This window comes from Salvelinus alpinus, chromosome 12 (assembly GCF_045679555.1).
Source record: "Salvelinus alpinus chromosome 12, SLU_Salpinus.1, whole genome shotgun sequence".
NCBI lineage: Eukaryota > Metazoa > Chordata > Actinopteri > Salmoniformes > Salmonidae > Salvelinus > Salvelinus alpinus.
The window spans coordinates 34205939-34223532 of record NC_092097.1 but is presented as its reverse complement, the minus strand read 5'-3'; the positions used below and the strand labels follow the sequence as shown (position 1 = coordinate 34223532).

The 17594-nt window shown below is 40.3% G+C and overlaps 2 protein-coding genes and 1 long non-coding RNA gene across 8 annotated transcripts in view; 1 reads left to right on the top strand and 2 right to left on the bottom strand.

The window, feature by feature from the left end:
- Nucleotides 1-963: 963 nt before the first annotated feature.
- On the bottom strand, nucleotides 964-3017 carry LOC139535958 (protein SYS1 homolog). Of its 3 annotated transcripts, none has more exons than XM_071335961.1 (4): nucleotides 2813-3017; nucleotides 2141-2341; nucleotides 1981-2048; nucleotides 964-1701 (listed from the first exon to the last, which is right to left on the bottom strand). In XM_071335961.1, exons 2-4 carry the CDS (start codon nucleotides 2300-2302, stop codon nucleotides 1461-1463), a joined length of 471 nt encoding a protein of 156 aa, XP_071192062.1. In that variant the 5' UTR covers nucleotides 2303-2341; nucleotides 2813-3017; the 3' UTR covers nucleotides 964-1460. The 3 variants fall into 3 exon arrangements, with proteins under 3 accessions (XP_071192062.1, XP_071192064.1, XP_071192063.1); XM_071335963.1 differs by having other exon boundaries at nucleotides 2639-2959; XM_071335962.1 differs by having other exon boundaries at nucleotides 2141-2373; nucleotides 2813-2924.
- LOC139535955 (acyl-coenzyme A thioesterase 1-like) lies at nucleotides 2960-15181 on the top strand. 4 transcript variants are annotated; one of them, XM_071335953.1, is made up of 12 exons: nucleotides 2960-3338; nucleotides 7173-7298; nucleotides 7583-7792; nucleotides 8021-8120; nucleotides 11384-11604; nucleotides 11782-11957; nucleotides 12484-12600; nucleotides 13548-13633; nucleotides 13858-13951; nucleotides 14149-14229; nucleotides 14405-14540; nucleotides 14859-15178. In XM_071335953.1, exons 3-12 carry the CDS (start codon nucleotides 7633-7635, stop codon nucleotides 14957-14959), a joined length of 1272 nt encoding a protein of 423 aa, XP_071192054.1. In that variant the 5' UTR covers nucleotides 2960-3338; nucleotides 7173-7298; nucleotides 7583-7632; the 3' UTR covers nucleotides 14960-15178. The 4 variants fall into 4 exon arrangements, with proteins under 4 accessions (XP_071192054.1, XP_071192057.1, XP_071192059.1 ...); XM_071335956.1 differs by lacking the exon at nucleotides 2960-3338 and adding an exon at nucleotides 5940-6675; XM_071335958.1 differs by lacking the exon at nucleotides 2960-3338 and having other exon boundaries at nucleotides 7201-7298; nucleotides 14859-15181.
- LOC139535961 (uncharacterized) overlaps nucleotides 14687-17594 on the bottom strand; it is a 25914-nt gene continuing 23006 nt past the window's right edge. The window contains exons 3-4 of the long non-coding RNA XR_011667230.1: nucleotides 15268-15426; nucleotides 14687-14947 (exon numbers count right to left, since the gene is read on the bottom strand). This is a non-coding gene — a long non-coding RNA (uncharacterized lncRNA). The remainder of the gene's footprint in view (nucleotides 14948-15267; nucleotides 15427-17594) is intronic.

Below are 17594 nucleotides of genomic sequence, written 5' to 3'. Positions count from 1 at the left end.
ATTGCACTTCTTTACAGAGAAACCTTACAAAGTCCAAGAAAATTAGCTGAACCATGACTTTCCTGAGTGCTTATCATCTAGTCTAGTCGAATAGATTATTCCCACACCAAGAGCTAATTTTCAACAAATGCATCTACAATACTGCAGGCAATTATGATTTCATTAAACCGCAAGTCCTGAAAAAACAGGACTTGTGGTTTAAAATCTGAGAATAACCATCCCAGATAATCTCAGAGTATATGTTAAGATCACATATGAGTCAAATATGTGATGTGAAGAGAAGCACTCTTTGTGGTGACTATAAACCAAAAAAAAAGATTTGGTCTTAAGACACCAAATGGTCCCACTTATTATCAAGAGTTCAATACCTTGGTTATATAAAACCACGGCAGCAATGCCAGAGGAAAAAACTTAACAGGTGAGGTGTAGAAAGCTCTCACTGCATACTCCAGATTTTCACCGCAATTCAAGTAAAACCTCTGTGATCTCACACAAAGTTCAAAATGATATAAAAATGTGTAAGGTCCAGACAGGCTGAAAATCATTTTTACAAATAATAGGATATGAGAAGGAAAGAGAAAGTGCATTGAAAATCAGCAGAGAACCAGGAGCACTAAGCATGCTTACTAAAATAGGTTTATGTATAATTTGACCATAGATGGCAGTCACTGCACCATTGAGCACACAGTCAGGCACACACACAGTGACAGCATCTTGTCAGAACACAGCTGGTGGCTGACAGACCATCCCCAGAGGAGCCATCTGCTCTCCACAGCATCACATCTTGTACACACACAACACTATGATCATGCTAAGCGATGATTATCAGATACTTGCTGCTCCTATAGCGTTGTCATGTAAACTTCATAATGTTGACGTATGGATGAGCATTGCTGATTCCTTTCACCCCGCAAGCTCACAAACTATAATGAGGAATAAAATAGAATTCCATATGTGGTGATCTGTTGTTTACATGTATGACTAGTTTGTTATCGTTTTTATTTTTCTCAACTGGAAAGGACATAACCGAAAGCATGTGCATGACAATCATGTGATATCATCATTATTTAATCAAATCATGAAACCATTAAGATCTTTGTAAGACAAACTAAACTCTGCTTTGAACTGTCTCAAAGCAAGTGATATCTTAGTGGGTCGAGGAAAAAGTTGGCATTCACTGTTAGACAGGTAGTACGTGTTTACAAATAAATACAGCAACCAGCCCCATTTCAGTTAATTTCCAAGTCCTTGAATCTATTGAGAGGTGTGCAATGTTCCAACTTGGAGCATCTCTGTCTCTAGATCCAACTACTGCGTTATTGCAGCTCACATCCCAGTCCCACCAAGTCTTTGGGCACAAATGTCATAGCCTACATCATACTGGGCAGAATACTGTCAGTGAACAGTTCACAGGGAGTGAGCCAGAGTCACAGAGTGGGGTCAGGTCAGGTGGTCAGCAGTCAAAGGTTAGACTTAGGTCCACTGTTGACTGGGATGGCCCTGAGCTCAGTCCGCATGCATAGGTACTCTCCAATCACGGCCATCAGAGCCATGCAGGCCACGTTGACCAGCCACCAGGACAGGGCCGCCGGGAGGTGGGCATTGTAGATCCAACAGCCTATCATGTGGAAGAAGTGCACGGTGATAGTGAAGTCCAGACACTGCTTCCCTCGGCGGATAAAGAACAACAAGCCCAGGGCACTGACGAAACAGCGAGACAGATGCACGATGAAGGACAACATGCCACAAAACAGGTTGGTCATTCAACTGAAGTGTGTGTGTAAATGTTATGATCGTTTTTGATTCATAGCTCGTAGTTAGGCTAAGTTTACCAAACGTTAAGATTGTCATCTACTATAAAGCATCATGGATTATTGACCTCATAACAAACCAGCCTTTCATCAATGGTATATGACTAGACTTCTTCATACCAAAGTGTTGAGGGAACATGCAGCACTCGAAGTCAGCCCATTAACTTACCAGGTAAGTGAGTTCAAGATGAACGCCATCATTGAGAGTCTGCCCTGCATTGTTGCAAATCCAAGAACCTGCAAGCATAGAGCCATGTTGTGAATCAGTCCACTGTCAACTCAACAGACAAAAATTTGGAAAATGTAGGAAACATTTCACAAAGACTCACCTCATAACTGAAGATCTGGTCCAGTGATCTGTTGGTTTGTACAAGACTGTCCACAACAGCCAGCCACAGACCCAGGAAGCTGTAGTAGATGCCTTGCATCAACACAATCTGAGACAAAATGAGGACCGGGTCCCAGATGTAGCTGCGGAAATGACTGCCCATTCCAAAGCTTTAGGAGGGAACACAGGGACCACCGAACAGCTGAAAAGTAGGGAGTGTCAGTGAATCAAAACCTGAAATTAAATTGTAGACATTTCAAAGGTCCATTATAGTTGAGTTAGTACACGATAACCTAACGTTAGCTATAAGCTGTTCTGTTACAAGCATTATTCAAGATAGTTAGCTGGCTAGATATCTAACAACGTTGCTAGGCCTACTTGTTACAGTAGTTATCTAGCTATGTGACATAGTTAATTTAGCTAATTTAATCGAGCAAATTAGCTAACGTTACAACCAAACTCGTGTTTACATTGTCCTCTTTTGAAAAAATCTAGCTACCTGAAATATTTGATAGCTGGCCGACATTAGCTGATTGGCTAATTGGATTAGCTTGGTAGCTAGCGAACTATGTCAACAACTGCTTGGTGACATAGCTACCTAGCTGGTAACGTTAGCAAGCTATTAACTTGTTAGCAGCAGTGATTGTTATTGAGTTTACAAACTGTAGCCTACTTTTGCTGATAATCAATATCGAGTCGGGGTGTTTGGTAGTGAGATATCCAAAAGTACAACACATGAAATGCCACGATAAATCTACCAGATAACGTGGAGCTGATGACGAATAACAGAAACGTGAAAACAACAACGCCACCAAATTTTGACCCGGAAGGGATTAACCTCTATTACATTCATTTCAAAATAAAAGTATGTTGAATCTGGAATGAGAAGGGATATCCGGCTTTTTGAAAAATAAATGAACATCTTTAATAAAAATGTTATTTCACTGATTTTGGGTGCCGAAATTAATACGTCTGGTGATACGATTTTGTTTTAAGGCCTTTACAAGTTGCAGTATTTTATTTCATTCTTCTGATACTTTTATTTTGACAGAAATTCCTAGAGCTCACGTTTCTTTCCTAATTTTCTCCCACTTCTTCACTGAATGGGCCCTGCAAGTTTGCCTGGCAAGGTGGACGCCCAAGAAAAAGCTGCAAGCAGTCAACACTTTGCCAACAGTCGTGCATATGAAAAATAGGCGGTAGGTATCAAATACAATGCCATATAAACGTTCTTAAACAATTACCAGTCCCAAAATGCTTTGCTCACTTCTCTCTCAGGCAGTGGTAAAGAATTTACGCTGAGACTCAGATGTTTCATTTTAAAATGTATACCATACAAAAACCATTGATGTCAAAGTTTAACAAACCATACAACTCTGTGCATAAGGACCACTTTTAACAGAACTTTGTACAAAAACCCATTTCCAGGAAGAACTGTGCAGATAAAATGTTTATCAAACTTTGCATCTGCAGTTTTTCCAGTAAATGTTTTTGTTTATTTACTGTGTAAATTGTTCAAAGTAGTCACTGTGCATAGAGTTGTATGGTTTGTTAAACTTTGAAATCAATGTTTTTTGTTTGGCATACATTTTAAAGTGACAAATCAGAGTCTCAGAATAATCCCATTACAAAATTAGGTGGTAAGAATGACAGCTGTTACTAATCCTATTCATCACTGCACATATGCATTATAGGCTATTCCAGGGGTCTACAACCTTTTCTAGCATGAGAGCTACTTTTTTTTTTTTTATGTACGTAGTGAGCGAGCTACTCATTTTTTTCTACCTTTCAAATAGGCACATTCTTCTCTTCTCTCCCCTGCAACCCTTCTCTGGGTCCTTAGTGTACAAGATAAACTAGAGCACTATGTTTTCTGTCAATATACCTGGTAAAATAATGGTTAATAAACTCTAAAGAGGGGCCTATAAAATGTATTTTTTTTCTCCCAAATTCTTCAGTTTGATATTATCCCAAACTATGTTTTGTCAGTAAAAATAAATCCTGGTTTTAGATTTAGTTTGTTTTTCACTGTCAATATTACATTTGTTCATAGATAAACAACGAAATTGGATGTTCTGGGTCCTTGTCAATGCTTAAATCACATCAGGAGACTATTTTTTAGATCTGGAAGAAAACGAACACATTTGGATTTGTTAGTGTAATTCCCCTTTAATGTGCCGGTCTCTGTACTGCTGCTGCTGCTCATTTCATGGCAAAGTTAGCAAATAAACAAATAATAGATACACATGATATACTTACTCAATATATACTTCTGCTTGGTAAGCCTACTTTGCAGTTAACATTTTAATTGAGAAAGTTTTGGGGGGAAAATGTCTGTCAACCCACAAGACAGTTATCACGTCAACTGGCTACACAGGGAGTGATAGACAAACTCGCGCACCACACAGACAGGGTCAATATTGTTGGAAATGAATTGGTAGACAGTCGCAGACAGTTTGAACCTCTCATAAGGCAAAGAACTGTACCCAGCTAGTGTGAACGCTGCGTGTAACACATCCGGTGTCAGGATAAATAAAATGCAAGGTCTGCTAACTTTCTTTAATTATGTTTAATTACCGCAAACAATGAATGGCAAATGCAATTTTCGTATATACGGGTTCGCTGTTTCACCGCGCAGGATGAACAGAGAACTGGCAAGAAGTACGTAAACAGCTGTTCTTATACCGTGATGACGTAGTTTCAACGCGTCTGTTAGCCTATCACAGTAGAGGCTGGGCTTGGTTTAGACTTTGCCCCCCTTTGCTGGCCCTTTGTCCAAGCCCCTTGGCGCGTTCCTTTGTTCACATCTGGTTGCTGGGTAGATTAGCTCCGTCTTGGGTCTGTCGATTCTACACTAAAACAGTTCCTAATATGGTATTGTCCAGTATTCTAACCTCCTCGTTGGTCTAGAGAGATGCACCCCTCCCCTCTCCAGACTGTCCACAACTTTTATGGCCTGTGTTGGTCAGTCCTTACACCTACACACCCACACCCCTCTGTATAGTTTGTGTATGTGTGTAACAAAACAATATTCCTCTTCAACCAATATGCTAACAGGCTATTATGCTTAAACATAAATCCTAACACTAGCAATGAGGAATCGGTCCAGAAGCGGCCCTCCGGAACTGATTGAATCGGGTGTCGGACTCGGCCCGGAATCAAAATGAATGACTGCCCAGAATCTTCCCAAGCACATCGGGCCGTTTCCGTCTACCGGATTTTAGCCGACTTTGCTGGCATCTTACCAGAATCCCCTACAGAAGCGTCCCGATGCACATTTAAATTAATTAATACAAAATTACCCGATTTAGTCATTTTAAATATTACTATTATACATTTTATACATACACATTATACCCATCAACAATTGTTTTTTGTGTCCCCTAAATCGGACGACGCTGGGCCAATTGTGCGTCGCATGGTGACGGTGTCAGCGTGCATGCGCCTGGCCCGCCACAGCGCGATGGAGCAAGGACATTCCGGCCGGCCAAACACTCCCCTAAATCTGACAAGGATGGGCCAGTTGTGGGTCGCCTCATGGGTCTCCCGGTCGCGGCCGGCACGTGTCTCGAACCAGCATCTGTAGCAACGCAGTTTGCACTGAGATGCAGTGTCATTCGGGAGGCTCCATCCACAAAGTTTTTAATGCTTATCAATTCCCTTGCACAAAGTATCAAAATACTACTTAAACAGGACTCTTAAAGAATTTTTATTTTTTGATCACAAATGTTAATTATATAAAGCAGCCCGTGCAATCATCTGCCGGAGAGTAACCCCAATCGGCCCGAGCCACAAGTAATACATTTGGGCCAGATAACTCTCACAGGGTTCGGCCCGAGCACCAAGTAATACATTTGGGCCAGAAAACTCACACCGGAATCGTCCCGAACTCAAACCTCGCATCATGGCCATAAGTAATACTGCCGAAGGCGGCCCAGACTCTCAGACTGAATCGGCCCAGATCCACTGTGCTAGCTGGGTACTGTAGTAGAAAGTGAACTCCTGGTATAGGAAGTTGGCACGTTACACAAAATAGAGATTGAAGGTCAGTGTCTGGCAGAGGGGGGAAACCATCTCGAACTAGAGAAATCTTGTCACGAATAGACTGACCTCACATTACTTCAATAATAGGCTACTACGGTAAGGTGACCAGATCGATTTTGGAAATGAAAATAGGGGGTTTATTTTTCAGAGTGATTTTAGTAATTTTAGAATGACACAAGTTTGGTATGTTGTTAGATGCTCTAATGGCCGCGCATGCTTGTTCATGTGGCGGTCCCAATGTATAACTGATCCAACGTTCTCATAGGTCTGCGGGAGCAAACGAGTTTGGTACAGGAATGTACATAATTTTTACATGCTAATATGATTACATACAGCGTTTGATTATTGACATTTCAACCTCAATTTAACTTTACAGTTGCGTTTTTCTGTTTGAGGGCTAATCGGAGACATTTCCAGCGACAGCTCCAGCCGAGGACAGGCCACCAAAATCAGGGAATGTCCCTGGGGACGTCTGGTCACCCTATACTAGGGGTAATGCTGTGTTCATAACCAAATGGGAAGGTGGTACTTACCAGTTGTGAAGTCCTAAATAATAGTTGGATGCATTCACCTGCTTTGGACTGCAGATTGGCTAATGGAAAACAAGCTGTTTCAACCATAAACTAAAAGTACAGCTATCATGCTTGTAAACGAATTATAGTGTTCAAAAATCATATAAATAGATAGCTTTTTATAAATAATGTTTTGTTGCATTTAACTGCCTAAAATCCTGTTATCAAGGTCATTTTTTTGTAGGTGATGTCAAAGGTCAGCATGTGGGAAAATTCAGAGCTCAGGGATGATAGACAAGTTTCACACTTGTAATTACCAGTTGGAGGGGCGTTCAAGTGGATTTATTCCCATCGTATGTGGTATCTACCAGCTTCCTAACTGGTTATGAACACAGCATTAGACAACAAAAACACTTAACAATATTAAATTTTCTCATATATATGTTTGACCGTTGCACAATGTTATTCTCTACACAGGGAGTACTGAAAGACCAGTATGCTAAGAGCACACGTGTGTGTCGGCGCTATGTCATCTCTCAGAGACGTTTGTGCTTCGATGGGTCAACATCCGCAGGAAGATAGCATGTTTGCAAAGTGCAGTGGGTAAGGAATGGATTGATTAAAATACGTCATATCCCTCTGGAAGCACATTACATTGACCAAACTTTTGTCCTTGTCAATACAGAAGATTTTGTTCTATGTGACTATCCAATCTTTCTTTTACCTGGACTTTCCCACATTTTCCATTTATTGAAGCGCCTATGTCACACCAGGGCTATGAAGCAGTCACAGTCTACATCTTTATATTTTGTCCTTTTACATTGTAACTAAAATGCACAAAGTGCAAAATCCCGTCTGATCCCATGTTGTTTTGGTGTGCTTCTCAGGGCCAGTGAGATGGAAGACGTCCTGCAGCCCAGCACCCTTTTTGACAGCCATGCCTACCCGTGCTCTCATAGATGAGCCAATTACCCTAGAGGGGCATCACCTTCCCCCTCACTCACCTATCACGGTGCGCGCCTATATGCATAACGAGGACGGTGACCTATGGGAGGCGCTCTCTCACTACAACACAGACTGGAGGGGTGTCGTCAACAGTGAGTCACATCACTGACAAAGAAATATAATTACTAGTTTATATTAGTAGTAGAATTATTAGCAACAATATTTCTATGATCACTGGCTATAGTATGCAGGAGCTAGGAATCTCGGATGGCAGATTGTTTTGTCTGAACAGCTATTATTATTTAATCTTAGACTATCTCACTCTCTCCATCTCTCTATTTACTCTCTCTCTCCCTCCCCTAACCCTCTTCTTCTCACAGTGACCACAGATGTGTCTGTAGGGGGTTCCTATGTGGGCTGTGAGCCCATGGGATTGTTTTGGGCCCTGCAGCCTGCACCTGGAGAGAGAGAGGGTCTGAGGTTGGAACAGGGAATAAAACTAACAAAGAATGCGAAGCTATGGTCACATTGAAAATGATTCAGAGACAAATGCTATTGTTCAACGAAGTCAATATAAAGATTTTTAAAAGGGATAGTTCATCAAAATGATAAAAGTACGTATATATTGGGTGATTCCTCACAAAGCTAGAACAAAAAAAGACCATGATTTTGGGGATTTCATTGAAATGTAATCCATAGAATGGTAATTTGGAAGATGGAATGTTGACATACACAGTTGAAGTCGGAAGTTTACATACACTTAGGTTGGAGTCATTAAAACTAGTTTTTCAACCACTCCACAAATGTCTTGTTAACAAACTATAGTTTTGCAAAGTCGGTTAGGGCATCTACTTTGTGCATGACACAAGTAATTTTTCCAACAATTGTTTACAGACATATTATTTCACTTATAATTCACTGTATCACAATTCCAGTGGGTCAGAAGTTTACATACACTAATTTGACTGTGCCTTTAAACAGCTTGGAAAATTCCCGAAAATTATGTCATGGCTTTAGAAACTTCTGATAGGCTAATTGACATATTTTGAGTCAATTGGAGGTGTACCTGTGGATGTATTTCAAGGCCTACCTTCAAACCCAGTGCATCTTTGCTTGACATCATGGGAAAATCAAAAGAAATCAGCCAAGACCTCAGGAAAAAAAATTGTAGACCTCCACAAGTCTGGTTCATCCTTGGGAGGAATTTACAAACGCCTGAATGTACCACGTTCATGTGTACAAACAATAGTACGCAAGTATAAACACCATGGGACCAAGGAGCTGTCATACTGCTCAAGAAGGAGACGCGTTCTGTCTCATAGAGATGAACGTACTTTGGTGCGAAAAGTGCAACTCAATCCCAGAACAACAGCAAAGGACCTTGTGAAGATGCTGGAGTAAACAGGTACAAAAGTATCTATATCCACAGTAAAACGTCCTATATAGACATAACCTGAAAGGCCGCTCAGCAAGGAAGAAGCCACTGCTCCAAAACCGCCATCTGAAAAGCCAGACTACGGTTTGCTACTGCACATGGGGACAAAGATCGTACTTTTTGGAGAAATGGCCTCTGGTCTAATGAAACAAAAATATTGAACTATTTAGCCGTAGAACAGAATAGAAGTGTTTGGCCATAATGACCATCGTTATGTTTGGAGGAAAAAGGTTGATGCTTGCAAGCCGAAGAACACCATCCCAACCGTGAAGCACGGGGGTGGCAGCATCATGTTGTGGGGTTGTTTTGCTGCAGGAGGGACTGGTTCACTTCACAAAATAGATGGCATCATGAGGAAGGAAAATTATGTGGATATATTGACGCAACATCTCAAGACAGTCAGGAAGTTAAAGCTTGGTCGCAAATGGGGCGGCAGCGTAGCCTAGTGGTTAGAGCGTTGGACTAGTAAACAAAAGGTTGCAAGATCAAATCCCCGAGCTGACAAGGTACAAATCTGTCGTTCTGCCCCTGAACAAGGCAGTTAACCCACTGTTCCTAGGCTGTCATTGAAAATAAGAATTTGTTCTTAACTGACTTGCCTAGTAAAATAAAGATAAAATAAAATGGGTCTTCCAAATGGACAATGACCCCAAGCATACTTCCAAAGTTGTGTCAAAATGGCTTAAGGACAACAAAGTCAAGGTATTGGATTGGCCATCACAAAGCCCTGACCTCAATCCTAAAAAAAGAAAGACAATTTGTGGGCAGAACTGAAAAAGCGTGTGCGAGCAAGGAGTGCTACAAACCTGACAAACCTGACTCCTGCTCTGTCAGGAGGAATGGGCCAAAATTTACCCAACTTATTGTGGGAAGCATCTGGAAGGCTACCCAAAACATTTGACCCAAGTTAAACAATTTAAAGGCAATGCTACCAACTACTAATTGAGTGTATGTAAACTTCTGACCCACTGGGAATGTGATGAAAGAAAGTAAAGCTGAAAAAATTCATTCTCTCTCCTATTATTCTGACATTTCACATTCTTAAAATAAAGTGGTGATCCTAACTGACCTAAAACAGGGAATTTTTACTAGGATTAAATGTCAGGAATTGGGAAAACTGTGTTTAAATGTAAATGTAAGGTGTATGTAAACTTCTGACTTCAACTGTAATTAACATTTGTATCTTAAAGCATAATTGAGAAATAATTAGTTGAAGTCGGAATATTTGATTTTTTGGGGGGCCTTTCTGTAGGTGCTACAAAGCAAAAGTTGGTTTCACATGAAGTTTTACCGCATGCTCTGTAATATGAGTAGTATTTTGATATCAATAAGACATTTATGAATATAGAAAAAGATAAACATGAATATTGAAAATATAAATTTTAGATTTGGCAAATTGTTCTATATTGTTGAACATAATTTACTTTATGGGTTCCAGACTGGGATCTCTGGTAGTTTTAAAGTTATGGCCCATTTTCACTTTCACTCTGTTGGTAATGTTTACAAATTGGATCATACAGTAACTCTAATAGTAGCAGAGATCCCACTCTGGAACTTTGATATGCCCGTAGAGTATATTATGTTCAACAATATAGAACAATTTGCCAACAAATATATATATATTTCTATATTAATGTGTATATTTTTCGATATTCATAAATGTATTAAAGACATTTGTTATTGATATAAAAATACTACTCATTACAGAGCAAGTGTTAAAGCTTCATATGACACCAACTTTTGCTTTGTAGCACCTACAGATTAGGCCAAAATGTCACAAATATTCAAATTTCAATTAATTATTTCTCAATTATGCTTCATTAAAGAGGCAATCTGCAGTTGCTATATAATTTTTTTAAACTTAAATTAATGATATGAACCCATTGATTCTTGAAGAATATACCTTGTAAATGCCGCATGAGCTTAGATCAGCTGTCGTACCCCATCAGAACCAAAAATATAAGCATGTTTTACTCCAATGTGTGTAAACTAAATAAATGTAAACAAACACTATATAGCCTCAACATGTTTAAAGCTATAATTCTGATATCATGGATGGTGGTTACATTTCTCTTACCAAAACAGCGGCGGAGAGGCCGCTTTGTTACTGTTTGCCGCATTAAGAAACAAATGTCAAATATATGTCAACAATCTTTCCTCCAAAGGACCCTTGGTCTTGTTTTGTGAGGAATATTCAATTTCCTTATTTTGAAAGTACTCTATGGGCCAGGAGTTATTGCGATACAATCTTGGGGTTTGCATACATAGCCCATGATGGTGACAATTTCATCCTTGTATTTTCCCACAGGCTGCGGAAGAGAAACGTTGAGACTCCGTACTCAGTACAGTTGTCCTTATTAGAGGGTCACATTCCGGTTCTACCCAGTGAGGGTTCCAACAAGGAGCAGCAGCAGAGAGGGGAACAGGAGCTGGCTGCAGTGACTGTTGAACGCTGGTACATGGCACCAGGTGTCCGGAGAATAGAGATTAGGCAGAACGGAGTAGTGGGGACCTTGTTCTTACCCCCAGGTAAGAACTAGGTCTGAGGGAAAAAGGTGATTGCTTTGTTAAATTGTACATATCAAATCACATTTCAAATCTTTTATTTGTAACACAAGATTAGAGTATCTTTACAAAAACTATTATGACTGAGGCTTTACTCCAATACTGAGGGTGTTGTGGTGTCCTCTTTTGTTGCCTCCATAGGTCCAGGTCCTTTCCCAGCCATGGTGGACCTGTGGGGTATGGGCGGGGGGCTGATAGAGTACCGCTCAGCCTTGTTTGCTTCCCGGGGATTTGCCAGTCTCTCCCTGGCCTACATTGGCCACAAAGACATCCCTGGTCCACTCAACACTATCAATGTGGGAGATGCCTACTTTCAGGTAGGCGGTAGTAATAAGGTGGTAGTGCATAGCCAAAAGAAATGTAGGACAACATGGGCTTATAGGAACACATTTCATTCCATGCATCAACCAGCTATGAAGAGATGGCTCTCGCTGTGCAACAGGTGATCCTATTACTCTCAAACTCTGAATGCCAGGGCTCTCATGAAGAGTTTGATTTGATTTTTGATTGGATTTGCATTGATGTTAGTGTGATTAGATGGAACAATAGAGCCCTGAGTGCCGGCGATTAGCGACTGTCAGTTAGTAAGTTTGTTGGGCTACTAATGACCATCAGTGGCAGTGTAGTGTTGGAGAAGCCTAGTTACCGTGACTCAATGGTGACATGGAATTTGACTGCGGTCAGGACTCGTGACTACCGGTGTGGCGGTAATATGGTCACCGTAACAGCCCTAGGTAGTGCTAGGTTTCAAAGTAGCTAGGTGATGCTCCCCTGTATGACGAAACATTCTGGCACCTCTGCAAAACTCTCTTTCCTCCTTGTTTTCTCAATGGGCGTTGAAAGACTGCATTCCAGTTTCTCCAGGACCACCCCCAGGTGTGTGGGGACAGGCTGGGGGTCATTGGCCTCTCGTTCGGAGCCTACCTGGCTCTGCGAATCGCCACTCAGATTGGTGTCAATGTAAGTCTGGCCATACAACCCCCTGAAGCGGTCATCTGGACTATTCCTTACCAGTCATCAAACAACTATTAGCTTTCCAAATATGAAATCATGTTTATACCTCTTGTGATGTGTTCGGGAGTTGGTATGTCCGATGTAGTCTAAGGTGGAATGACCAGAATTTGGGTAAAAGAGAAAGTTGAGAATTAAGGCTATATACAAATACGAAAGGCATATGTCATGAGTATGATGCGTTAGTGAGCTCCAAAAGTATTGGGACAGTGACAAGTTTTTTTGTTTGTTTTGGCTCTGTATTCCAGTACTTTGGATTTAAACAGATACAATGACTGAAGTTAGAGTACAGACTGTCAGCTTTAATTTGAGGGTATTTTCATCCATATTGGGTAAACCTTTTAGAAATTCTAGCACATTTTGTACATAGTCCCTCCATTTAGGGGACCAAAAATATTGGGACAAATTCACTTGTGTATCAAAAGTTTAGTACTTGGTCCCATATTCCTAGCACGCAATGATTACATCAAGCTTGTGACTTTACAAACTTGTTGGATGCATTTGCTGTTTGTTTTGGTTGTGTTTGAGATTATTTTGTGCCCAATAGAAATTAATAGTAAATGTTGTAGTGTCATTTTGGTGTCACTTTTAATGTAAATAATTGTTAAGAGCGTTGGGCCAGTAAGCGAAAGGTGGCTGTTTCGAATCCCCAAGCCGATTAAGTGAAAAATCTGTCTGTGCCCTTGAGCAAGGCACTTTACCCTAATTGCTCCTGTAAATCGCTCTGGATAAGAGGGTCTGCTAAATGACTAAATTCAAAGTGTTGGCGTACTGAGCCAAAACAACAAAAAATGTGTCACTGTCCCAATACTTTTGGAGCTCACTGTATCTGCATGTGGAACTGCATCTGAATAGAAATTCCTGGGATTCCCATTCACTCAGTTTCTTTCTCTCAGCCCAGGTGTGTGATCGGAGTCAATGGTCCAATAGGAAGTATCAACAAACTATCAGACAGCGACGGCAAGACCGAAAGCTTTGAAGGGTTAGTTACCATGGAAACACAGAAATAAGCTTTTGAAGAACTGTTCTTAACATTATAGCAATTTTGAAATATAGTTAACCTATTTAAGTATTGTGATGTTTTAAAAATGATGGTATGCCTGAAAGATGACTTTACAGGGACTAAATTAGATAATTCTCATTATATTGTGTTATTGTCAAGAGGGATGCAACTCTTTTCTTATCCCACCCATTGTTATGTTATAGGGATCAGAAGCACTGGAGTTACGATGAACAGGGCTACGTCAGCTTCAGAGAAGTGTCCACACCCAACAACATTCCACCTGAGAACAAAGCAAAGGTACGACCCTCAAGTGTTGATGGGGTCAAGAACCCCCTCCAGCCAGCTGCACAGAAAACGTTATAATACTCTTATCATATCCTATTATTTTATTTCTAGTATAGTAATACCTGTGCAGCTAGTGTGGTATTGGTGGAAATGAATGTAGAATTTGTTTCCTAGGGTTACATCAACAATGATATCCTCTGTTCGTGCAGGTTGAAAACCTGTGTTGCCCCCTACTGTACATTGTGGGTGAAGATGACTTGAGCTGTGCAGCTATTGAGAACGCAGATGAGGTAAGCCTACTTCAAGGTATGTCCTTACCATTAAACCTACCATATGACATACTATGGTAGTATATAGCTAGTGTCCTAGTTATAGTTGCTGATAGTAATAACTTTTCCAATATCCTGACGAGTCAAATGTCATGAACATTTGAATGAACATACTGTATATCTCCTTGGTTTTCAGATTGAGAAGAAGCTTAAAGATGCTGGTAGATCCCACCTGTTCACCCGCCTGTCATACCTGGGTGCTGGCCACCTGATTGAGCCGCCCTACACCCCCAACGCCCGAGCCTCCATGTGGACCACCCGACCAAAGAAACGTGGGTCCTCCTTTCCTCCCATACACACCTTCATCTCTGTCATATTTAGTTTGTCATGCTGTTATGACCTTGTTTTCAGTGGTACTTTTTGTAAATATTCTTGATTGTATCCTAAATGATAATCATAATTTGAATTTGTCTTGAAGTAAATTTCTCAGTCCTTTATTCTTGATCTCTATCTCCAGTTAGATTGTAAAGGGTTTCCAAAAAAGGGTAATAGACATTTTAATTAACATATATCAATGAGAGGACGACAATGTGATTCATTTTTCCAGGTTATTTCCCATGCTGTCCTGTTATGTATTTTTTCTTCTATAGTGATCACTCTCTGGGGAGGGCACCTGGCACCCCATGCTGCCGCCCAAGAAGATGCCTGGAAGAGGACCCTGGAATTTATGGAACGCCATCTAAGAGGGTGAAGGGAGAGGAGTAGTGACCACTTTGTGATAGAATGGTACATTTCATGTCTCCACAATGCAAGACCCAAAACTCAAAATCAACTGTCCAAAATCAGGTGGACTGTGTTCTCGTGAATGTACTGTAATTTCACAACACATATTGTTATGTAGGCATCTATGTATTGTCATTGATTTGTAAAATGTTTATGTATACAACTATTATACCATAATAAATTCAATGGCAGGTAAACAAAGTAGCTTCATCATCATTTCATCTTTGTGAGAGGGTTACACTGCATGTGTGTTGACTGAAACAGTCACGCCTTTACATTGTGCCACTAATGGTTGTGATCTGGGCTGAAGAGGTCGTGGCATGCTGATGTCACCATGGCGATCAACACGATGATCTTTTGGAAGTCAATCTCCAGGTCTCTGTTTTGGTCCAGGTCTGCAAACATCTCATTCAGAGTCTGATTCTCTTGTATTTTCTTAAATGAGACAAGAAGAGTCAACAGTAAAAATGAATCTGTCAGATTATAATTTGTGTCAGGTTATTTTAGTTAAAAATGTTCTGTATAGGCCCGTACAAGTTTATAACAAGTAATAACATATAGACCTGCAGGCTTTAAGTAAAGTGCAATAATCTAATAGTCATCTAAATCATTACAGCTGTTCAATGTAATTCTTTATTGTATAATTTTTTTATTCATACAGAAGGCTAAAAAACGATTATTCTATTTCGAATTGGATGAGCCCGTAGGGCTCTGGTCAAAAGTAGTGCACTATATAGGGAATAGGGTGCCATTTGGGATACAGTGGAGAGTGACTCACGATGATGAAGTGACTCATCTCATTATTGATAAGATCTTTGAGCTCTGCCTTCTTCAGCTTGCACTTGTGGCCAGAGTATTTATGGAACACATCGATGATGGCGATCATGGAACTCTAGTTCTGACATGCTCCGCTCAGTTCTCTTTCAGGAACACAGTACCATATAATTACATATAGAACACACTCTATGCACAAAACCCAGATACAGCAAGCACACATCACCTATCAAAACTATATTTCAATATTATTCAAGTAAATTGTCATTAAATACAAAAGTATTTGAATGACCACTGTTTTTAACTTGTTTCATAGAGACTCATAAGATTAGGAATATAGCCGGTTTTATAAGGCATATTTAGAATTGTATAGCATCTTACCTGGTTAAATAAAAACATTTGCCTATGATTTCATTGTATGTTGGTCTCATATTGCTCCTTAGCTAAACTCAATGTTCAAATAAATGTACATTGTGTTCACCTTATCGTCTTATAAATGCACACAAATGAAAGCTCATTCAGATCATCTGACCATAGAGTGAAATACGAAAGGACATGGACAACTATAGAATAACACTAGGCGTGGGACAATACACCAAAATGATTTTCCTCAATTATCTAAACAAACATTCCATGCAAATGCAATCATTACTGCTCAATTATTTGCTTTATTATATTACCTGCATTTGAAGACAGAAACCCACCCTTCTTTCGCTGTATTGTGAGACTTGGCAAACTGATGCTCTAAGACTGACACACTCCTTGTCAGTGTCCCAAAAGGCACCCTATACCCTTTATTAGGATTATTTTACTGTTGTGTTCATATCAAATGACAATGCATATACAGTTGAAGTCGGAAGTATACATACACTTAGGTTAGAGTCATTAAAACTAGTTTTTCAACCACTCCACAAATGTCTTGTTAACAAACTTTAGTTTTGGCAAGTCGGTTAGAACATCTACTTTGTGCATGACACAAGTAATTTTTCCAACAATTGTTTACAGACAGATTATTTCACTTATAATTCACTGTATCACAATTCCAGTGGGTCAGAAGTTTACATACACTAAGCTGACTATGCCTTTAAACAGCATGGAAAATACCAGAAAATTATGCCATGGCTTTAGAAGCTTCCAATAGGCTAATTGACATCATTTGAGTCAATTGGAGGTGTACCTGTGGATATATTTCAAGGCCTACCTTCAAACTCAGTGCCTCTGCTTGACATCATGGGAAAATCAAAAGAAATCAGCCAAGACCTCAGGAAAAAAAATTGTTGACCTCAAGTCTGGTTCATCCTTGGGGGCAATTTCCAAACGCCTGAAGGTACCACGTTCATCTGTACAAACAATAGTACACAAGTATAAACACCATGGGACCACACAGCCGTCATACCGCTCAGGAAGGAGACGCGTTCTGTCTCATAGAGATGAACATACTTTGGTGCGAAAAATGCAAATCAATCCCAGAACAACAGCAAAGGACCTTGTGAAGATGCTGGAGTAAACAGGTACAAAAGTATCTATATCCACAGTAAAACGTCCTATATAGACATAACTTGAAAGGCCGCTCAGCAAGGAAGAAGCCACTGCTCCAAAACCACCATAAAAAAGACAGACTACGGTTTGCAACTGCACATGGGGACAGAGATTGTACTCTTTGGAGAAATGTCCTCTGGTCTGATGAAACAAAAATAGAGAACTGTTTGACCATAATGACCATCGTTTTGTTTGGAGGAAAAAGGGGGATGCTTGCAAGCCGAAGAACACCATCCCAACCGTGAAGCACAGGGGTGGCAGCATCATGTTGTGGGGGTGCTTTGCTGCAG

What these genes read in the sequence shown, in the direction of transcription:
- LOC139535958 (XM_071335961.1), bottom strand. Translation starts at nt 2,302, where the DNA reads ATGGGCAGTCATTTCCGCAGCTACATCTGGGACCCGGTCCTCATTTTG. An exon ending in ACCAGATCTTCAGTTATGAG is followed by an intron (nt 2,049 to 2,140) that starts GTGAGTCTTTGT and finishes CTATGCTTGCAG; the next exon opens with GTTCTTGGATTTGCAACAAT. An exon ending in ATCTTGAACTCACTTACCTG is followed by an intron (nt 1,702 to 1,980) that starts GTAAGTTAATGG and finishes CTGTTTCGTCAG; the next exon opens with TGCCCTGGGCTTGTTGTTCT.
- LOC139535955 (XM_071335958.1), top strand. Translation starts at nt 7,633, where the DNA reads ATGCCTACCCGTGCTCTCATAGATGAGCCAATTACCCTAGAGGGGCAT. An exon ending in CCACTCAGATTGGTGTCAAT is followed by an intron (nt 12,601 to 13,547) that starts GTAAGTCTGGCC and finishes TCTTTCTCTCAG; the next exon opens with CCCAGGTGTGTGATCGGAGT. An exon ending in GACCACCCGACCAAAGAAAC is followed by an intron (nt 14,541 to 14,858) that starts GTGGGTCCTCCT and finishes TTTCTTCTATAG; the next exon opens with TGATCACTCTCTGGGGAGGG.